General features: G+C 39.5%; 1 protein-coding gene across 2 annotated transcripts in view; it reads left to right on the top strand.

Moving 5' to 3' along the window:
• The first annotated feature begins 7,627 nt into the window (after positions 1-7,627).
• The window catches only part of ARHGEF9 (Cdc42 guanine nucleotide exchange factor 9), a 421,659-nt gene continuing 410,195 nt past the window's right edge, over positions 7,628-19,091 (top strand). Inside the window, exon 1 of one of the 2 annotated variants that reach the window (XM_055120363.1) lies at positions 7,628-7,825. In XM_055120363.1, the coding sequence (XP_054976338.1) occupies positions 7,796-7,825 (30 nt within the window). In that variant the 5' untranslated portion in view covers positions 7,628-7,795. The remainder of the gene's footprint in view (positions 7,826-19,091) is intronic. The other variant, XM_055120368.1, reaches the window with a different exon arrangement.

Below are 19,091 nucleotides of genomic sequence, written 5' to 3' on the forward strand. Positions count from 1 at the left end.
ACACCAGTCTCTTATCTATCTTATCTACCCTCAACCCCACACACACTTGTGGTTAGTTCCAACCATTGACCAGTCCTCCTAGCCCCTGTTTTCTCTGGCCACCGATATTAGTCTTTTACTAGAGATTATTTATATATATGAAAAAATAAATGTGTGGTCATTCTATATCTGTCCCTCTCCTTTTGACTCATTTCACTATACATGATACTCTCCATGTCCATCCATTTATAGGCAAATTTCATTACTTCATTTTTCCTGGGATGGAGTGATAGTACAGTGGGTAGGACATTTTCCTTGCACGTGGCCGACCTGGGTTCGAGTCCTCCGTCCCTCTCAGAGAGCCTGGCAAGCTACCGAGAGTATCCAGCCCACACGGCAGAGCCTGGCAACCTCCCCTTGGCATATTTGATATGCCAAAAACAGTAACAACAAGTCTCACAATGGACATGTTACTGGTGCCTGCTTGAGCAAATCGATGAACAGTGGAATGACAGTGCTACAGTGACAGTGCATTTTCCCTAACAGGTGCCTAGTATACCATTGGCAAAACTAATATTTTTCTGTAAATATTTTTCTGTCTCAGATTCTTTGTATGACTTCTAACTTTATTTTACATTTGTTCTCCTTGAAGTTATTTTTTTTTTGGCGGGGAGTCACACCTGGCGATGCACAGGAGTTACTCCTGGCTTTAGCACTCAGGAATTACTCCTGGCGGTGCTCAGGGGACCATATGGGAGGCTGGGGATTGAACCCGGGTCGGCCGCGTGCAAGGCAAATGCCCTACCCGCTGTGCTATCGCTCCAGCCCCAACTTGAAGTTCTTTGGGATATAATGCCATCAATTCTTTTTCTACTCTTCTCACTTTCCATGTGACCTTATTTGTCATTATTTCATAAATATATGTAATAATATTCGGACCCATTTTTGTTACTGTTTTTGACATATCGAATATGCCCAGGTAACTTGCCAGGTTCTGCTGTGCAGATGGCATGTTGTAACAAACTGCACACTGACAAACATGCCACACACGTTGTGCATGGATGGACGGTACTGCTCATGTACAGTAAGTAGTGGAAGTGGTGGTTAGATCGACACAGTCGATGCAAGAAGTCCAGCCCTGCAACTGCCTGCATCTCTGGGTAGCACTTTTTGGTTCACTCTTCATCAGTTGGCACTGTTGACACTTCCACGCCACCATGAGGTGGTGAACCATCGAGGAGAGGAAATCCCAAACAGTTAAAGAAATGTTTCATTCCCCTGAACCTGGAAGAACCCCCAATACAGCAGCGTTGAGAAGGATGAACAAGAAGAGGCTGTTAAAATATTAGGGCCGAATTAGAATGCCAAAACAAAGAAGGACTAAAATGACAGTCTGTACTTTTAATGCACATATGCTGTTATCAGAAGTATCATCGAGGACCTGATGGTGCAAGTGCAGAAGAGCAAATACGACGTCACTGGATTGACCAAGACAAGAAGGAGGCATCAATCACATAACGCCGTTTTCGACACTGGAGAACAACTGTTCCTCAGAACATGTGACAATAGAGGCATCGGTGGTGTAGGTCTCCTCATCAACACAAACTTAGCCATGAGCATTAATTCATTCAAATGCCTAACAACCCAAAACAGATGCTTACATTTGAATAGATGTGTCTCATTGCAGGCAGTTTCTACCTTCGTCGTCTACGTACCAACATCCAACTACGATGAAGAAGAAATTGAGAAGTTCTACATGGAGCTGGAGAAGTTCTATAAAGAAGACCACGCCTTCTACAAGGTCATTGCCAGTGATCTTATTGCCAAGATAGGACTGAGAAGGTTGCCCAAAGAACTCCACATCAGGACCCATGGCCTAGAGTGGAACTATTTGGGTGAGAGACTGTCTGAGTTCATCATTTCGACCAAGACCAACCATGGTAACTCGCAGTTACAGAAGGTCAAAACTAAACGTTGAGCATGGGAGTCTGCCAATGTACAGTTCCACAACAAAATTGACCAACCGTCAATTGACTGTTTTGCCCGACCCATGTCGCTGTTGTCCAAAATTTCTGAACGGGATCAGACCACCGTCTCCTTCATTCAAAATTCCACTGCACTGGGGCTGGAGAGATAGCACAGTGGGTAGGGCGTTTGCCTTGCACGCAGCCGACCCGGGTTCAAATCCCAGCATCCCATATGGTCCCCTGAGCACGGCCAGGGGTAATTCCTGAGTGCAGAGCCAGGAGTAACCCCTGTTCATCGCCAGGTGTGACCCAAAAAGCCAAAAAAAAATTCCACTGCACAGAGCAGGAAGAAAGGGCTGCACAGTTTAAGAGAACTCCCAGTACTACCACCAACTGGGAGCTCTTTGGAACTATTGCAGCAATATGGAAGATGCCATCCTTGGCAACGTCGACGAAGAATACAGTGGACTGATTCAGCACCTCCATGATTGTGCGAGGAATGCCAAGAGAGAGAAAGCCACAAACAGAAGGTTGGTCTTTGAAAACTCTCGAGCTCATTTGCCAACGTGGTTTGGTGTGAGCCTCAGGCAATCACACGCAATGTCTTAACTCGCAAAGCTGTGCAGAGAAGCAATAAAGGAAGAGCTCAAAAAGAGAAGAGCAGCAGTTGGCTGATGCAGCAGAAACTGGGAAAATGATTTGGCAACACCCGCCTGTCCTTTGCCCACTATAAGACCAAGATGTCTGCCCTCCAACATCCTGATGGATCTATCACATATTCTAGAAGAACAGTGGAAAAGGTTATCCACGACTTCTACTCGGATCTCTTTGATAGCCTGCCCATATACCAAATTCCACAGGGAGGATATGCCATTCCCAACATTCTCCTTTCCAAAATCCGACATGACATTTTGTTGATAATGAAGCATACAGCACACGGTCCAGACAAGGTCAGACCCGAACACCTGAATAATCTGTCACCAGTACTCATCAATACACTGTCTCAGCTCTTCACATGCTACCTTTCTGAATGCAAGGTTCCATACCAATGGAAAACCAACAGGACAGTTCTGTTGTACAAGAAGGGAGACATCCACAACATCGGCAACTATCACCTGAACTGACTGTTGTCCATCGTCTACAACTTATTCACTTATGTCATCCTGTACAGAACACTAGAAAACGGACACTGAGAGCTAGCCAGGTTCTGACAAGGATTCAGCAAGACCGACCATATCCACACGGTCACCAAGCTCAGTGAAGTTTTGTGAGAATTCAAGACACCACTCTGTCTAACGTTCATTGATTTAAAGAAGGCCTTTGATTCTGTTGAGACTGAAGCAGTCATCGCAGCCCTAGGCAAACAGGGCATTCAAACATCAGGATCCTCCTTTAGCTGTATTATAGATTCACTACCAGGATCTTACCATTCTACAAAGAAGTGATCATCGACATAAAGAGAGGGGTTCGGTAGGGCAACACCATTTCACCAAACACTTCAGTGCCACCCTCTAGAATGTCATGCGGCGACTGGAATGGGAAGGAGTGGGAGTGAAGATAGACGGTTCACAGCTATACCACGTCGCTTTGCTGATGACATTGGTTTTTTTTATAATCATTATTCAATTTTTTATTTTATTTTTTTTAATTTAATAGTTTATTTTTAATTAGTGAGTCAACGTGAGGGTACAGTTACAGATTTATACATTTTTGTGCTCATGTTTCTCCCTTACAAAGTTTGATAACCCATCCCTTCACCAGTGCCCATTCTCCACCACCAGTAAACCCAACATCCCTCCCCCCCCTCCCAGTCCTGTCTCCCCCCACCCCACACTGCCACTATGGCAGGGTATTCCCTTTTGTTCTCTCTTTCTGATTAGGTGTTGTGGTTTGCAATAAAGGTGTTGAGTGGCCATTGTGTTCAGTCTCTAGTCTATATTCGGCCCGCATCATCTTTCCCCCACATGACCTCCAATCACATTTTATTTGGTGTTCCCTTCTCTGAGTTGCCCAGAATGAGAGACCAGCCTCCAAGCCATGGAGACAACCTCCTGGTACTTATTTCTACTATTCTTGGGTGTTAGTCTTATAGTCTATTATTCTATAGTGATGACATTGTTTTAATAACACCAAACATTCGCCAAGCGGCACGAATGCTGGCCGACTTCGGCTGTAAGTGTGGAAAGGTCGGACTGCAGCTGAATCTCACAAAGACAATGTTCACGAGAAATGGACTAGTTTCTGATGTTCTATTTGCTCCCAATGGAACAAACATCTTCAAATGCAGCAGTTAACTGTACGTAGGTCGAGAACTCAACATGACGAATGACCTGGCGCCTGAGCTGTGCAGGAGGAAGTGATCGGTGTGGAATGCCTTCAAGAACATCAAAGAAGACGTTAAGAGGACAAAGAACTTCTGGCTCCAGGCACATCTTTTCAATTCCACTGTTTTTCCTGCAGTAACATAGCCTCATAGACCTGGGCCCTACAAACGTTATTTGGGTCTCCCAAAGAGGAATCGAAAGAGTTATGCTTAGACTATTACGTTTTACTCAAGTGAGAGAAAGAATCCGGAATTCCGACCTTTGTCACCAATCGAGAATCAGGGACATTGTCTCGTTTGCCAATGCATCAAAAATCAGATGTGCAGGACATGTAATGCGATTTGGAGATGACCCTTGACTAGATCTGTTACCGACTGGATTCCACGGAAAGTCAAGAGAATGCCTGGCAGCCCACCTACAAGATGTTCAGACTTCTTCATCAAGACCCTGAGTGAATGTTCTGAAGCTCTTCGTGTTACTGAAGCAAGCAGACTCCATTCAGCTACACTAGCACATGACAGGGATGAATGGAGACATTACTGGCACCTGCTCGAGCAAATTGATGAGCAACGAGAAGACAAGTGACAAGTGACAATTATATTCTGTTATGTTGGGCTTCTACCTCTTCCTCTTTCTTCTGTCATTTTTATGTTCATCTCTGAACTTTTGAATTTGTTTTTTTTGTTCCAGTTTGGTAGAAAGAGGAAGGATATTTCCACTATTTGTGTGATTGTTTCTTTTTATTATTCTTGTACAACTCAAATTTATCATTCTGCTGCAACTCTTGTGTTTTTAAAGAGGTCTTCCTTGGCGACCTAGGTAAAATAGTTCATTAACTATCAGTACTTTTGTTATTTTTATAATAATATTCAGTACATAACATTTTAGTTCAGCGTCTAAATACATTCATTAGAATTCTTCTTGAAGGTAATGGCAATTAACATTGCCAAAATCACAATCTTTCCCAAAGTATCATTCAGATTTTTAATTCAGTCCCTACAAAATATCCACAAATACTGTTAACATTCTAATAAGGCAATAATAAGCACCCCCGAATAGCCAAAAAAATCCCAGAAAAAAGAAGATGGGAGATTTCTCTCTTCACAAATTCAAACTATACAATGGTTTGGATAAAGTGGGAAGAGTTTACTGGGTTAGAGGACGGTAAAATCATGTGTGAAGCATGTTAATGAAGCATATCAATCATGTTTAGGTATTTCTTTTTGTTAGTGGACACACCTGGCAGTAGTCAGAGCTTATTGAGCTTATTCCCAGTGCTGTGCTCAGGGATTAATCCAGTGAGATTGGAGGACCATCTAGGGTGCCAGGATCAATCCTGAACTGGCTTCAAGCAAGGCAAATACCCTACTCTCTGTATTATGTTGCAGGCTCTTAGGTATTTCTTTTTAATGCCATATTTTAATTCACTCTTGAAGTTGCAACTTGTGTTTCACAATCCCATTCTTTCCTAACTAGCCTGACAATCAAGAGTGTTGGGTTCTTCTTTTTAATATTTATTTTGAGCTTGCACATGGCCGACCTAGGTTCGATTCCTCCACTCCTCTCAGAGAACCCGGCAAGTTACCGAGAGTATCTCGCCCACATGGCAGAGCCTGGCCAGCTATCCGTCGAATATTTAATATGCCAAAAACAGTAACAACAAGTCTCAAAAAAATGGAGACGTTACTGGTGCCCACTTGAGCAAATCGATGAGCAATGGGATGACAGTGACAGTGACTGATTTTGAGCTTGTTTTTGTTTTGGGGTCACAGCAGACAGTACTCAGGGATCATTCCCTGCTCTGTGCCCAAGAATCACTCTCTTAGGGGTTCAGGGGACCATAGAGGTGCTGGAGATTAAACCCAGGTCAATCATGGACCAGACAAATGACCTATCTGATGTTTTATAGCTCCAATCATTGTTTTATTTGTTTTTAAAAGAACTGTGACTTAAAAAGTTATTGATAGTTGAGTTTTAGTCATATACTATTTCAGCTACCAATCCTACCACCAGTGTCAACTTCCCTCTACCAGTGAAGCCATATTCTAGGCCCTCCCCTAACTGGCTGCCCAACCCCCCCACCTCTCAACTCGATTGGGACATTACAACGTTCCAGTAATTGCAGCTTAGAGCTCATATTTTCAGTGTTGCTGAGTCTGTATTTTTCTTATTTGGACTACCAATCACCATCAGAGATGAAAGGATAGAAATGGAGACTTCATAAATTCAAAATATAATAAGTTATTATAATAAGAAGGTACCGAATTTTCAGAGAATATTTACTGCATTAACTCCTTAAGTTCTTCCAAACTGTTGAAGGCACAGGAGTCCTTCTTAGCACCTTCTATGAAGCCGTTGGATTCTTGTTTTACTGGGATACCTTGGGCAGAGTCTTTTCAACTTCTACTCATATCTATCATATACTAATTGACTCTTTGTTATGACCAACATACTGTGTCATTGTAAGGACTATATGGAATAATAACAGGTATGGACGTGACAAATAACAATAACATTCAGCAAAGGTATCATCCTCTGTTGCATTGCCTACAATTAGGGGCAACATGGCAATTTCTTGTTTTGCTGCTGTTCACTTGACTCATACTTAGCAAAATAAGCAAATACAAATTTCAGGCACGCACTCACCAACAATCTACCTTTCTTACTCCTGCGTGTGTGAAAGGGAATCTTGGAATGACCCACAAGCACCCAAGTACATCTGTCTGAGTGCACACACTAACTTGGATAGCTTTAGACAATACAGTGGAAACTTGAGCTGTTCTGTGTACATTAGCCAAGCCCCTTTTCTTAAATCTTCCTTTATTTAAGCATAAAATATAAATACTAATCTCACCCATCCACAGAGCCATTATTACAAGTGAAAATGATAATATGAACACCCCAAGAAAGCATAAGTTAGAAAAGATAGAAGAGATCCTGGGTCTTACTATTCTGGAGGTTTACTCAACACTTCTGACAAGTTTGCAGATGAATTTTTGCTGACACCGTTAAGGAGCCCTGTAATAAATATAGCATATAATTCCAGCGCAGTTAAGGAAGTCAGGGGTGACAATTGCCTTCTCCCTTGCCGGGAGTTATTTGCCAGCCCCCATCCTCTTCCTGCACACTGCCACCCAAGCCTTGGCTATGGGAAAAGCAGCCAATTAGGAACCTCCGCCCTTTCCTGCGTCTTTTCAGACCAAGCTAGCACCTGCCTGAGCTGCACGCAATCTGCTGAAACAGACTGGAGGAGAGGTTCGACGCAGATTGGGTTTGGGAGTTGTGCGCGTGCGCGCGCGCGCGCGCGCGCGCGCGTGTGTGTGTATATATATATATATATATATATATATGTGAGTATGTGTGTGTGTGCGCGCGCGCGCGCGTGTGTATGTGTATGTAAGGAGGGGCGGCCTGGGGGGCAGGGTGGCCTGGGGTTTTTGCTTGCTCCAGCGCTGTCAGCCCAGGCAGCCCGCGCCAACCTGCGGCAGCTAAACGGGCCTTGGAGAAGCCAGACTCGCAGGCACTATGCAGTGGATTAGGGGCGGATCAGGAATGGTGAGTGCACATAACCCTTGCTTCCCCAGCTTGAACTTCGGTCACCTAGTCCAACCCCCCAGCTCCTCAATTAGTCTCCTTGAGTGAGCCCCCTTGCCTCTGCCAACTGCCCTAGCCGCCGTCCTTGAGACATTCTCCTGCTTGCTGTGGCCATTTTAGAAACCCTAGCTAAGCACCCTTCCCTCCCCTCCCACCTCCGCACTCTTATTGCCCTAGGAAATGGGTTAGGATGCAGAGTGGGGACTATTTAAAAGGCTAGACAGGTGAGATGGATGTCAGTGAGGCTATCTGGGAACAGTGAAGCTACTAGAAGTGCTGGTGAGCGAGGGCACGGGGTTGGGAGGGAAGAGAAAGTCACAAAGCCCGGAATTTTGAAAGGGGCCAGTGGGAAACTGCATGATTACATACATAGGCTGCATGTATCTCCATACCCTGGCCAATATCAGGGCTTGAGGCCAAAGAGCAACTCCCAGGGAATCTATCTGCCATGCGTTATTTAGTGGGTATTGCTTGAGCTGGAGTCACCCTGTCTCTACTTGGAACTTTGTCAAGGAAATCTTTACATGCAAAATTGCACAAACTGTAAATGGGTCCTAGAACTATTTGGTAAGGAGAACTCCACATCCATCCCCACTACTTAAGTGGGATGTGCTTGTGTGTGTGCATGTGTGTAGGGGGGTTGTGTGTGTGGTTAGTATCATTCTCCAATAGTTCATATTATGTCATGGTAGTTTCTTCCCCATCTGGAGACCTTGGACTGACTTATCTTGCAGAGAGGAAGCTGAATCCTGATATCTCTGTGGTTCAGCCTTGGGTTGCTCAAGCCTGGGCTGTGATTCTGAGGTGGAGGGCTACCACACTTCTATACTCATGTAGAAGATATAGGCAAACAGGTCGCAGAGGATTTTGGAGCAAGCCCACATACAACATGAAGCTGAAGGAAAGTAGCCATAAGCAGATGGGCTAAAAATGGACATTTAGCTCCCTTTTATTGTTCCCTTTCTGGAAAGGAGTGAATCTCAGATCTAACCTTTTCTACAGCATGGGACTTTGTCTCAGATCTCCTCGTTTGAGTCTCATTAAAGCTGTTTCAATTAAAAAATTATTTTAGTTATTGTTATTTGCAATGTTGATAATGGCAGCATTTCATGGAAAAATTCTAACGGCATGCTACACCAGAATGTCAACTGCTTTCCACAATGTCCAAGCCCCCCCCCACAGTCCGGTACCCCTTGTCCCCCTACAGTAATAAGTTTCCTGTTAAACACTAGTTATCAGTTTCTTTTTCCTTTGAGTATTTTCTTGCTTCTTAGCAAGGGTTAGCATAGGCAAAAAAAAAAAAACAACTTCCAAGTTCTTGTCTTCCAGTTGGGAAACTAGGGAGTGGAAGAAACTTGCATGAAGCTATTCAGCTCCATGAAGGTGTTTAGTCCAGTGCCCCATTGTCCCTTCCCACTGTTCCACAGAATCTTCAGTTCAAATGCTGCTGAGAGAGGCAGAATGGAAGGTCATTATCTTGGGAAAGGTGTTCCTTTAGGATGAAATAATACCATAAAATTTGCCTGTCAAAATCCCATACCTTTTCATGGTATTTCTGGTGGTTAGGATGAGAGTTGTCTCAAATATATTGTAGCATTGGGATCCAGAGCCACCCATTGACAACATTTTAAATTAATTAAAAAAATTTGAAATTTTGACAAGTAAGCGTGAGAGTGAAGAGAATAATAGAGCTTGCCAAGACAATTTGTAATTAAGTACAAATTTCGGGGAAAATTTTATAGTATTTTAGAAGACTAAAGTAATGAATATTATATAATGAAAATGTTCATTGTCAGATTTAAAGAGATAGAAGTAGAAACATTCATTCTATCTTAAAACTCAGCAAATCTGTTGGGTCAGAGAGACAGTACAGCAGGCAGAGTGTTCTTCTTGCATACTGGCATTGATCATTTAAAACCCCATATGTTCCCTGAGCAGCACCAGGAGTGATTCCTGAATGCAGATCCAGGTGTAAGTTCTGAGTACCCCACTGTGTGCTCTCCAATACAAAAAAAAAAACCTAACTAAACTAAATAATAAAACATTTGAAAGTCAGGAAACCTCTAGTTTTGGTTCTACTACTATTTTAATAGGAATGTTCTGGCTATCACTTTTCACACTGGTTAAGTGGAGTTAATAATAATTACCAATATTCCTCCAAGTTGGAGATTTAAAAACAATATCTGCTATGAGTTAGTACTGATATTGGTTCTGGGACTGCTGCAGTGAACACTCCCTATTGTCATGATTCCCGCACTCTATTATTAGCACGGTTCACTAAATAATTACAGAAAATGAATATACATGATATCAATAGGTGGTGAGTGCTAGGAAGAAACTTAATACTCAGTATGATAATAGAGAGAGATGAAAGTAAAATAATATATTAGATCAGTTAAGACCTTTCTGAGGGATATTTGGGCAGAGATAGGAAGAAAATAAAGGAAAAAGCCCTATAACATGTTTAGGAGGTTCTATACATAAAAAAGTCAAAGAATGCAGCTACATTTTCTTTTAAAGGAATAATAAGGGGGCAGATATAACAGGAACATTTAATTTGAGTGAGATGGAGAGCTTTTGGTGGGCCTTGAGTAGTGTCACTTAAGTTTTAACAAGAAAATAGATTCTAGTGAGACAAAGGAAAGAGCTGTGAAGCAGCTTTTAGTTAGAGGATTTGGTGGGTTGTGGTATGGACCAGCATGTTTAAGTGAAAATTCAGATTTCAGTATCATTGTAGATGGTCTGTGTCTTTCTACTTTACTAACCATCAATCTGATTCTTAGCTGAGTGTGGTGGTAGAATGAAAATAGACAGTTGACGAATGCATACAAGGGCATTTCCTATCAAAGTTAAGAAGAAATATTTTGGAATATTGATTATTGGTGGACTTAACTAAAGTATGGATTAACTGAGATATGGACTTAAATGAGGTATGGAAAAATGAACCAGTTCCAGGTTTCTTAAGATTTGGAAAAGAACATTAAATATTTATAAGCACATTAAATATATAAGTAGTATTTAGTAATTTGAAAATGTGATATACGTAGTATATGTGATAACTAAAATGAATTTCTAATACTGTTACATATGTGAAAAATTAATTTCTGCTAAATATTTTTAAATTTCTGATGATTAAGTATTAAAAATAATAACTTTCCATTTAAAAATGTTCAAATTTATCAACACAAAATATACCTAAGGTTACCAAAGTTACTTGAACCCTCACAAAATGGAGTACATGAAAGGAAAGAATGCAAATTCTCTGTATGCATGCAAACTATATTACTGTAATTTATATAATATAATGAATACATTTTATTAAAGCATAAATATTGTAGGATGATAATTTGAAATGATATATGTATGTATGTATATATAACTACATATATAACTACATATACAACTGAGAAACAATTTGAACAACACAATTATTTTTTGTTTGGGGGGACCAAACAAGGCTGTGCTCAGAGCTGGAACACCTGATTTTCTGTTCAGGAATCACTTCTGATGGTGTTCAGGGGAGCATATGTGGTGTTTGGAATGGAACCCAGGTCCACTGCATGAAAATCAAGTGCCTTGGCCACTGTACTATCTCTCTGGCCAGAAGACTTTTTTTCAGGGAGCAACATTGTCTATAATTGCTTGTACATCAAGATAATAATAAACATTTTGGCTTCAACTGTTTTAAAAGTCTAAGTATTGCACTCCTTGTTATCTACACTCAGGGTTTGTTAGCTTCTTTTGCTTCATCCATGGTGTGCAATGGTTTTATAGAGGATATGGAATAATAAACTAAAATTCCATGGAAAACTTCATGTGACCTTTATAAAAGACCACATTTGAGTTTGTGAAGTCAATGGACATTGATTTAATTTTGTTATGATTAACAGAGATCTAACAACATTGGCTTATAAAGAAGTGTTTCTTTTTATATAAATGAAGTCACAAGATGGCATAACTGTGACTATATGGTAGCTTTGGGAAACCTTTAGGAAATTCTACCATCTCTGGCATTCATTTAAGGTTATTTAATGTTCAAGGTGAAGGTAGACATTTCAGAAAATCTATTAATAACTAGAGTCTAGGCACCAGAAATGGCAAAAGAGGAGGAAAAGAGCTATATATCTCCTTCATAAAGTTTTCCTATTAATTTCATTAAATAATTCTACTTTTGTCACATTGATTAGACTTGAATCACATGGGTCCTTCCAGCCACAAGCGAAATACAGATGGTGTTATTGCAATTCATAGCTAACAATTAGGGGCACCGGTTTTCATACAAAGGAATAAAAAAATGGGGAAGTCTTTGAGAGCCTGCAGTTATTGTCACAGTTAATCCAGATTATAAAGGCTCGAACTCAGGTATTAGACTATCATCCAGCTTGATTATATAAAAGAGTGTCTTAAACCTGGTAAAAGATAAATTGAGTCTTACTTATCATATTGAAGGTACCATTTGCTTTTTTCAGGAAAGGATGGAGAAGTACAGATAAGAGAGGATAGTGAATACTGTCTTAGTTTTGTTGAATCTGAGACTCGTGAGCAACTTCTAATTGGAGATGTCCAATAGTAAGTTGGTGATCAAATTATCAACGAAGGATGGGGCATTGGTGATAATTAAATCTTTGAAATATATGGACTACTGGGAAAAATATTTCAAAATGATCTTCAGTTATGGGAAGTGATAATTAGCCACAACAGAGATCTCTGCGGGCATTGCATAGACCTGTATTTCCACCCACTACAAATTCTGGCCATCCTAAGTTGGCTATTCTGCCCAGTTTGTCTTTTCTACCACCAAGACAAGTCTGCAGAGACCCTTGCAGGAGCCTTCAAAAATTTTCATGTTTTCTAACCTAGAGCAGACCAAGTCTACTTTGTTATCTACTTGTCAGTATAATATAAGATTTAATGATTGTGTAGTTTCTGGGATGCCTCAGTTGTAATGCTCAAGGTGATTAACTTGAAGGTAATTTAGCCCAATTCCTTAGATCAGAGAACCTGCAATAAAGTACATCACCAAAACTAAGAAAGATTTTTTACATTCTTTATGATTGGGAAAGTGGAAAGAAGGATATTTTGTGACACATATGTAAAGTTATATAAACACTATTAGAATACTCAAATTTCAGTATCCACAAATAAAGTGTTATTAGAATATATCCTCTTATTTTGGCTTTATTATATGAATGCAGAGTTGAGAAGTTCTCAGAAAGACCTACAGCACAATGGATAACACGTTTAGCTACGGATCAGAGGAAAACTCTACAATATTTTCTACTTAATCCTTTACATGAAATATTTTCAGATTCTTGGATTACCATGGCAGTATCTCAAGTTCAAGGACAGGTGGTAATTTGGATCCTCCATCTTTAATTTATCCAGAGCACAGAGTTTTTACTTTATGTTAGGGGAAAAATTCACATATCCTGTTTCCAGTTAAGTCTGCTTTCTACAACCTTCATGATATAAATTTTGAAAGGGCAGAGAAATGGAAGTTTAGATGTCATGTTCCAACTATGTTAAATGTTTTCTTATTTAGTATTAAAAATACCAGTAAATTAAAAATTAGGTTTGATGCCATCATATAATAATTATTCATTACATGCAACAAATATTTACTGAGCATCTACTATCTGCATATATTCTTCTAGAATATTTGAGATGAAATAAATAATAAAAGAGAAAATGTCCATTTAGCCCTTTTAGGAAATAAGGATTTTTTGCTTCAGATATCTTGCTCATGATTAAGTACAGAGTCACATCACATTTCAGAAAATGTTTTATTATTATTTCCATAACATACCACCAATCTTTTTTTGTCATTTTTTTAATTAATGAGTCACCATCAGGGTACAGTTACAGAGTTTCATGCTTGCATTACAGTCATACAATACTCGAGTACCCATTTCTTCACCAGTGCCCATTCTCCTCCACTAATGGCCCCAGGGTCCCATCCCTCCAAACCTGTCCCCCCAACCCCACCCCGCCCCTGTGACAGGGCATTCCTTTTTGTTCTCTCTCTTCTTTTGGGTGTTGTGGTTTGCAGTGGAGGTACTGGGTAGCTATCGTGTTCAATCTATAGTCTGCTTTCAACCCGCCTCTTCCATACCAAGTGGATCCTCCACCACACTTTAGTTGGTGTTCCCTTCTCTATCTGAGCTGCCTTTTCCCCCAGCATGTGAGGCTGGCTTCCAATCCATGGAGAAAATATCCTGGTACTTATTGCTACTATTCTTGGGTGTTAGTCTCCCATTCTGTTGTTTTATATTCTACAGATGAGTACAATTTTTCTATGTCTGTCTCTTTCTTTCTGACTCATTTCACTTAGCATGATACTTTTTTCTATGTCTGTCTCTTTCTTTCTGATTCATTTCACTTAGCATGATACTTTGTTTTCTTCACAAAGTCATGAACTTTGCATGTTGATTCATTTATATGCAAAGTTCATGACTTCATCATTTCTGAGAGCAGCATAGTATTCAATTGTGTAGATGTACCAAAGTTTTTTTAACCAGTCATCTGTTCTCAGGCATTCTGTTTTTTCCAGATTCTGGCTATTGTAAACAGTGCTGCTATGAATATACAGGTGCAGATGTACTTTTTGACTGTACTTTTTTGCCTCTCTGGGATATATTCCCAGAAGAGGTATTGCTGGATCAAATGGGAACTCAATTTCTAATTTTTTGAGAAGTGAGCATATTGCTTTCCAAAAGGGCTGAACCAGTCGGCATTCCCACCAGCAGTGTAGGAGGGTCCCTTTCTCCCCACATCCACGCCAACAGCGGTTGTTTTTATTCTTTTAGATATGAGCCAGTCTCTGTGGTGTGAGGTGTTATCTCATAGTTGTTTTGATCTTCATCTCCCTGATGATTAGTGACGAAGAACGTTTTTTCATGTGTCTTTTGGTCTTTCGTATTTCTTCCTTGAGAAAGTTTCTGTTCATTTCTTTGCCCCATTTTGTGATGTGGTTCGGTGTTTTCTTCATGTAGAGTTCAACCAGTGCCTTATATACCCTTGATATCAACCCCTTATCAGATTGTTACTGGATGAATATCCTTTCCATTCTGTAGATTGCCTTTGTATTCTGGTCACTGTATCTTTTCTGGTACAGAAGCTTCTTAGTTTAATATAGTCCCATTTGTTTATCTCTGTTTCCACTTGGTTGCTCAGTTCTGTGTCATACTTGAGGATAACTTTAGTTTCAATATTGTGGAGGGTTTTGCCAACTTTATCTTCAATGTACCTTATGGATTGTGGTCTGATGTTGAGGTCTTTAATCCATTTTGATCTGACTTTTTAGCATGGTGTTAGGTCGAGCTCTAAGCCCATTTTTTTTGCATGTGGTTGTCCAGTTATGCCAGCACCATTTGTTGAAGAGGCTTTCCTTGCTTCACTTCACATTTCTTGCTCTCTTATTAAAGATCAGATGATCATATATTTAGGGGTTGCATGTAGCTATATTCCACCCTGTTCCATTGGTCTGCGGCTCTGCCTTTGTTCCAGTACCATGCTCTTTTAATTGTTACCGCTTTGTAGTAGAGTTTGAGTTTGGGGAGGGTGATTCCTCCCATTATCTTCTTCCCAAGAATTGTTTTTGCTATTCGTGGTCGTTTATCGTTCCATATGAATTTCAGGAGTGTTTGATGCATTTCTTTGAAGAGTTTCATGGGTGTCCTTATAGGGATCACATTGAATCTGTGTAGTGCTTTGGGGAGTATTGCCATTTTGACAATATTAAGTCTTACTATTCATGAGCGGGGAAAATGTTTCTATTTCCTCGTGTTCTCTTTTATTTCGTGGAGTAGCGTTTTGTAGTTTTCCTTGTAGATACCCCCAATCTTTATCACATGTATTTATCAATCTATTTATATATGCTGCCCATCTATCCACTGGTCTATTTAAATATTTTATTTATCTATTCATCCATCTATTCGACTCTTTATCCAAATCTATTTAATGTTCTCTTCTATACTGTTAGGTGTTCTTTAAACAGTAAGCTCAATACAGTATCGTTCACCCCCTATCTTTTTAATAAGTAAGATAACATGCATGGGCAAAGATCCCTTGCATTGAATTACTTGCTATGACACTTACTGTCTGTGTGTATTATTGAGAAGTCCTTTCAACCTTTCACAATCCTCATCTTTAATGTTGGGAAGATATTAGTACATAACCATTTTATGGTGGTGTTATGATGAGTAAGTTCATATAAAGAAGCTAGAAGAGTGTCTGGCATTAAGTAAAATCCATACTAAATTTGTTCAGTTTTGTATTCCTTTCAGATTTTGTCTCAGAATCAAAGCTTCATTTGCATATGTGATCATTGACTCACCATTTTACATTCATCAATAATCCTGACCTGAAAAAATTTATGTAAATATTTCATAATATGTGCCATACCCCATGAAAAATATGGATGAAAAACATTTATTTACCCTGTTAGGTAATTTATGCATACACATGAACAGAACTCAAAAGTAGGAAGCTAAATGTTGTGAAAATTACATTTAAAATTCTCTCTCCATCCCGTGGTCATTGATACACAATTCAGAGAAATTCATTAAGTGGAAATATAATTGGGTTTTATAGGTTTGTATAGCAATGGTATATGTTTATGATGGTATATACAAAAGCATTGTATTTTCTTTATTTAGATAGCATGTTCCATACTTCTGCATCTGTTTTGTTTGGCTTGTTTTTGAACTACACCTGGAAGTACTCAGGGATTACTCCAGGCTCCACATACAGGGATCATTCCTGTTGGGTTTGGGAGATCATATGGGGTTCCAGGGTTCAAACTTTGGTCATCCACATGAAGGCAAGAACCCTACCTGCAATACTATCATTGGCCCCTCTGCACTTATTTTTAAATGAGCTATATATATATATATATATATATATCTTGAAGAATATTTTATAAAGAGATGTCTCCTCTCATATGTGTAAGAAGCTGCTTTGTCTTCTACTAATGACCACTGAGTTTGCCTCCAGTAATTTCCAATGGTAATGCTGCAATAGATTTTAACAGGCTGTTTTGAAAAAAAGGATACCTATTAGGTAGAAACTACTTACTATACCAATCAGAGGTATAAGATATTCAAAGGCAAGATATGGTTATGTCTTTCACAAGCTTAAGATTCCTTAGGGTAGAGATAAAGTCACTCTGGGTGAAATATTATATGAGGTAAAAGGAGATGTGGAAGTTGAGAAGCATAAAAGAATGATGGGAGAAGAATTGAGATGATTTTCTAGAAACGATGGTATTTTAATTGTACGTTGAAGTTTTGTGGTGTTAGGGTTGACTTGATGTTATTAATAGGCATAATAAATGAGATAAGAAAGTGGATGAACAAGTGTATGGAACAAAATTAAACAAATAATTAAAACATTAAAAGGTGTTATATTCTGGAATAAACATAGATATAATCTAGTATGGGTGGAGACTGTATTTCTTTTTTGTGTTAAATTTTATTGAATCACCGTGAGATAGTTAAAACTCTCATGTTTGGGTTACAATCTCACATGATCAAACACTCATCCCTCCACCAGTGCACATTCCCCACCACCGATATCCTGGGTATACCCTCCCTTTCCCACCCTCCTCCTGCCAACATGGCAGATAATATTCCCCATACTCTCTCTCTAATTGTGGGCATTATGGCTTGCAAAACAGACACTAAGAGGTCATCATGTTTGGTCCATTATCTACTTTCGGCATGCATCTCCCATCCCAACTGGTTCCTCCAGCCATCATTTTCTTAGTGATCCCTTCTCTATTCCATCTGCCTTTTCCTCTCCACTCATGAATCAGTCTCCCAGCTATGGGGCAATCCTCCTGGCCCTCGTATCTACTGTCCTTGGGTGTCAGCCTCATGTGATGTTATTCTATACTCCATAGTGAAGTCCTTTTATATCTGTCCCTCTCTTTCTGACTCATTTCACTTAGCATGATACTCTCCATGTTTATCAATTTATAAGCAAATTTCATGACTTCATCTCTCCTAACATCTGCATAGTATTCCATTGTGTAGATATGCCAAAATTTATTTTAACCAGTTTTATGGCACTCGATTGATTCCAGATTTTGGCTATTGTGAACAGTGCTGCAGTGAATATATAGGTACAGATGTCATTTCTACTGTTCTTTTTTGCAACCTTGGGGTATATTCCCAGAAGTGGTATTGCGGGGTCATATGGAAGCTCAATTTCTAGTTTTTGAAGGACTGTCCATATTGTTTTCGAGAAAGGCTGGACCATATTTGCTAAATATCAGGCACAACTTTTGGTACTACATGATAGGTAAAATATCCCCAAATTTTGTTTACTTGTAATGCATTTTCTAGTAGAAAAGATACATGACAAGCTAAAAATTAAAAATAAAACATATAGTGTGATACTTTTAAGGAGAAAATATATAGCAGGGAAGAAATATGTGTGTGGGTGGATAAAACTTTAGATTTCTATTTCCTGCTGCACTTCCCTCTTAAGTTGCCATGAAGTTGAAATATAACAAAATACCACATCATGTAGGAAGCTGTGAATTTCCACTTAAAATATAAGCTGCAGTTAATTAGCAGGGGAATATTTTTTTCTTGTTCTTTATTTAACATTCCCTTTATAATAAGTGCATAAAGAGTTCTGATCTGCGGAACAGGTAATTAGGGTTCTAGACATGGTTCAGACACTGACAGATTTTTTCTTAAATCCAAAATATATAGTATTTTTTCATATTTTAACGCATATTTTTCAGAAGTATTTCTTCTGGCTCTTAATCCTTTGTTCTTTTCATTCCCTCACCCTGGGAAAAAAGCACGGTGAGAATATTGTTTCTCAGATGTTTCCCCCTTGTTAAATGGGAATGATGGATCCTTACTTCTTTCAGTTATTCTTGGGTTTTGTGAGGGGCAAACCTGATAACAGTGATAAAATGTCTTTTTAGCAAATAAAGTGATATATCATATATGATAAAGTGATAGAATTATCCTATTCTACTTTTCAGATACTAGAAGTTTGAAGTGAACTGTTTTTTCAGGTTTTATTTTCTTTGTAAATTGCATGTGTGGAGTGAGCCTTTGGACTCAGTGTCACTTCCTTTCCTTTTAAGAAAGTGCTAATGAATAGGGCATCACGGAACTACCACAGCACCACACAGAAATAGAACACTCGAATGGAAAGTCATGGAAACTCACTATGTAGTGGAAACCATTGTTGTGCATCCCCTTTT

The sequence above is a fragment of the Sorex araneus genome, chromosome X, assembly GCF_027595985.1.
Source record: "Sorex araneus isolate mSorAra2 chromosome X, mSorAra2.pri, whole genome shotgun sequence".
In the NCBI taxonomy this organism is placed as follows: domain Eukaryota; kingdom Metazoa; phylum Chordata; class Mammalia; order Eulipotyphla; family Soricidae; genus Sorex; species Sorex araneus.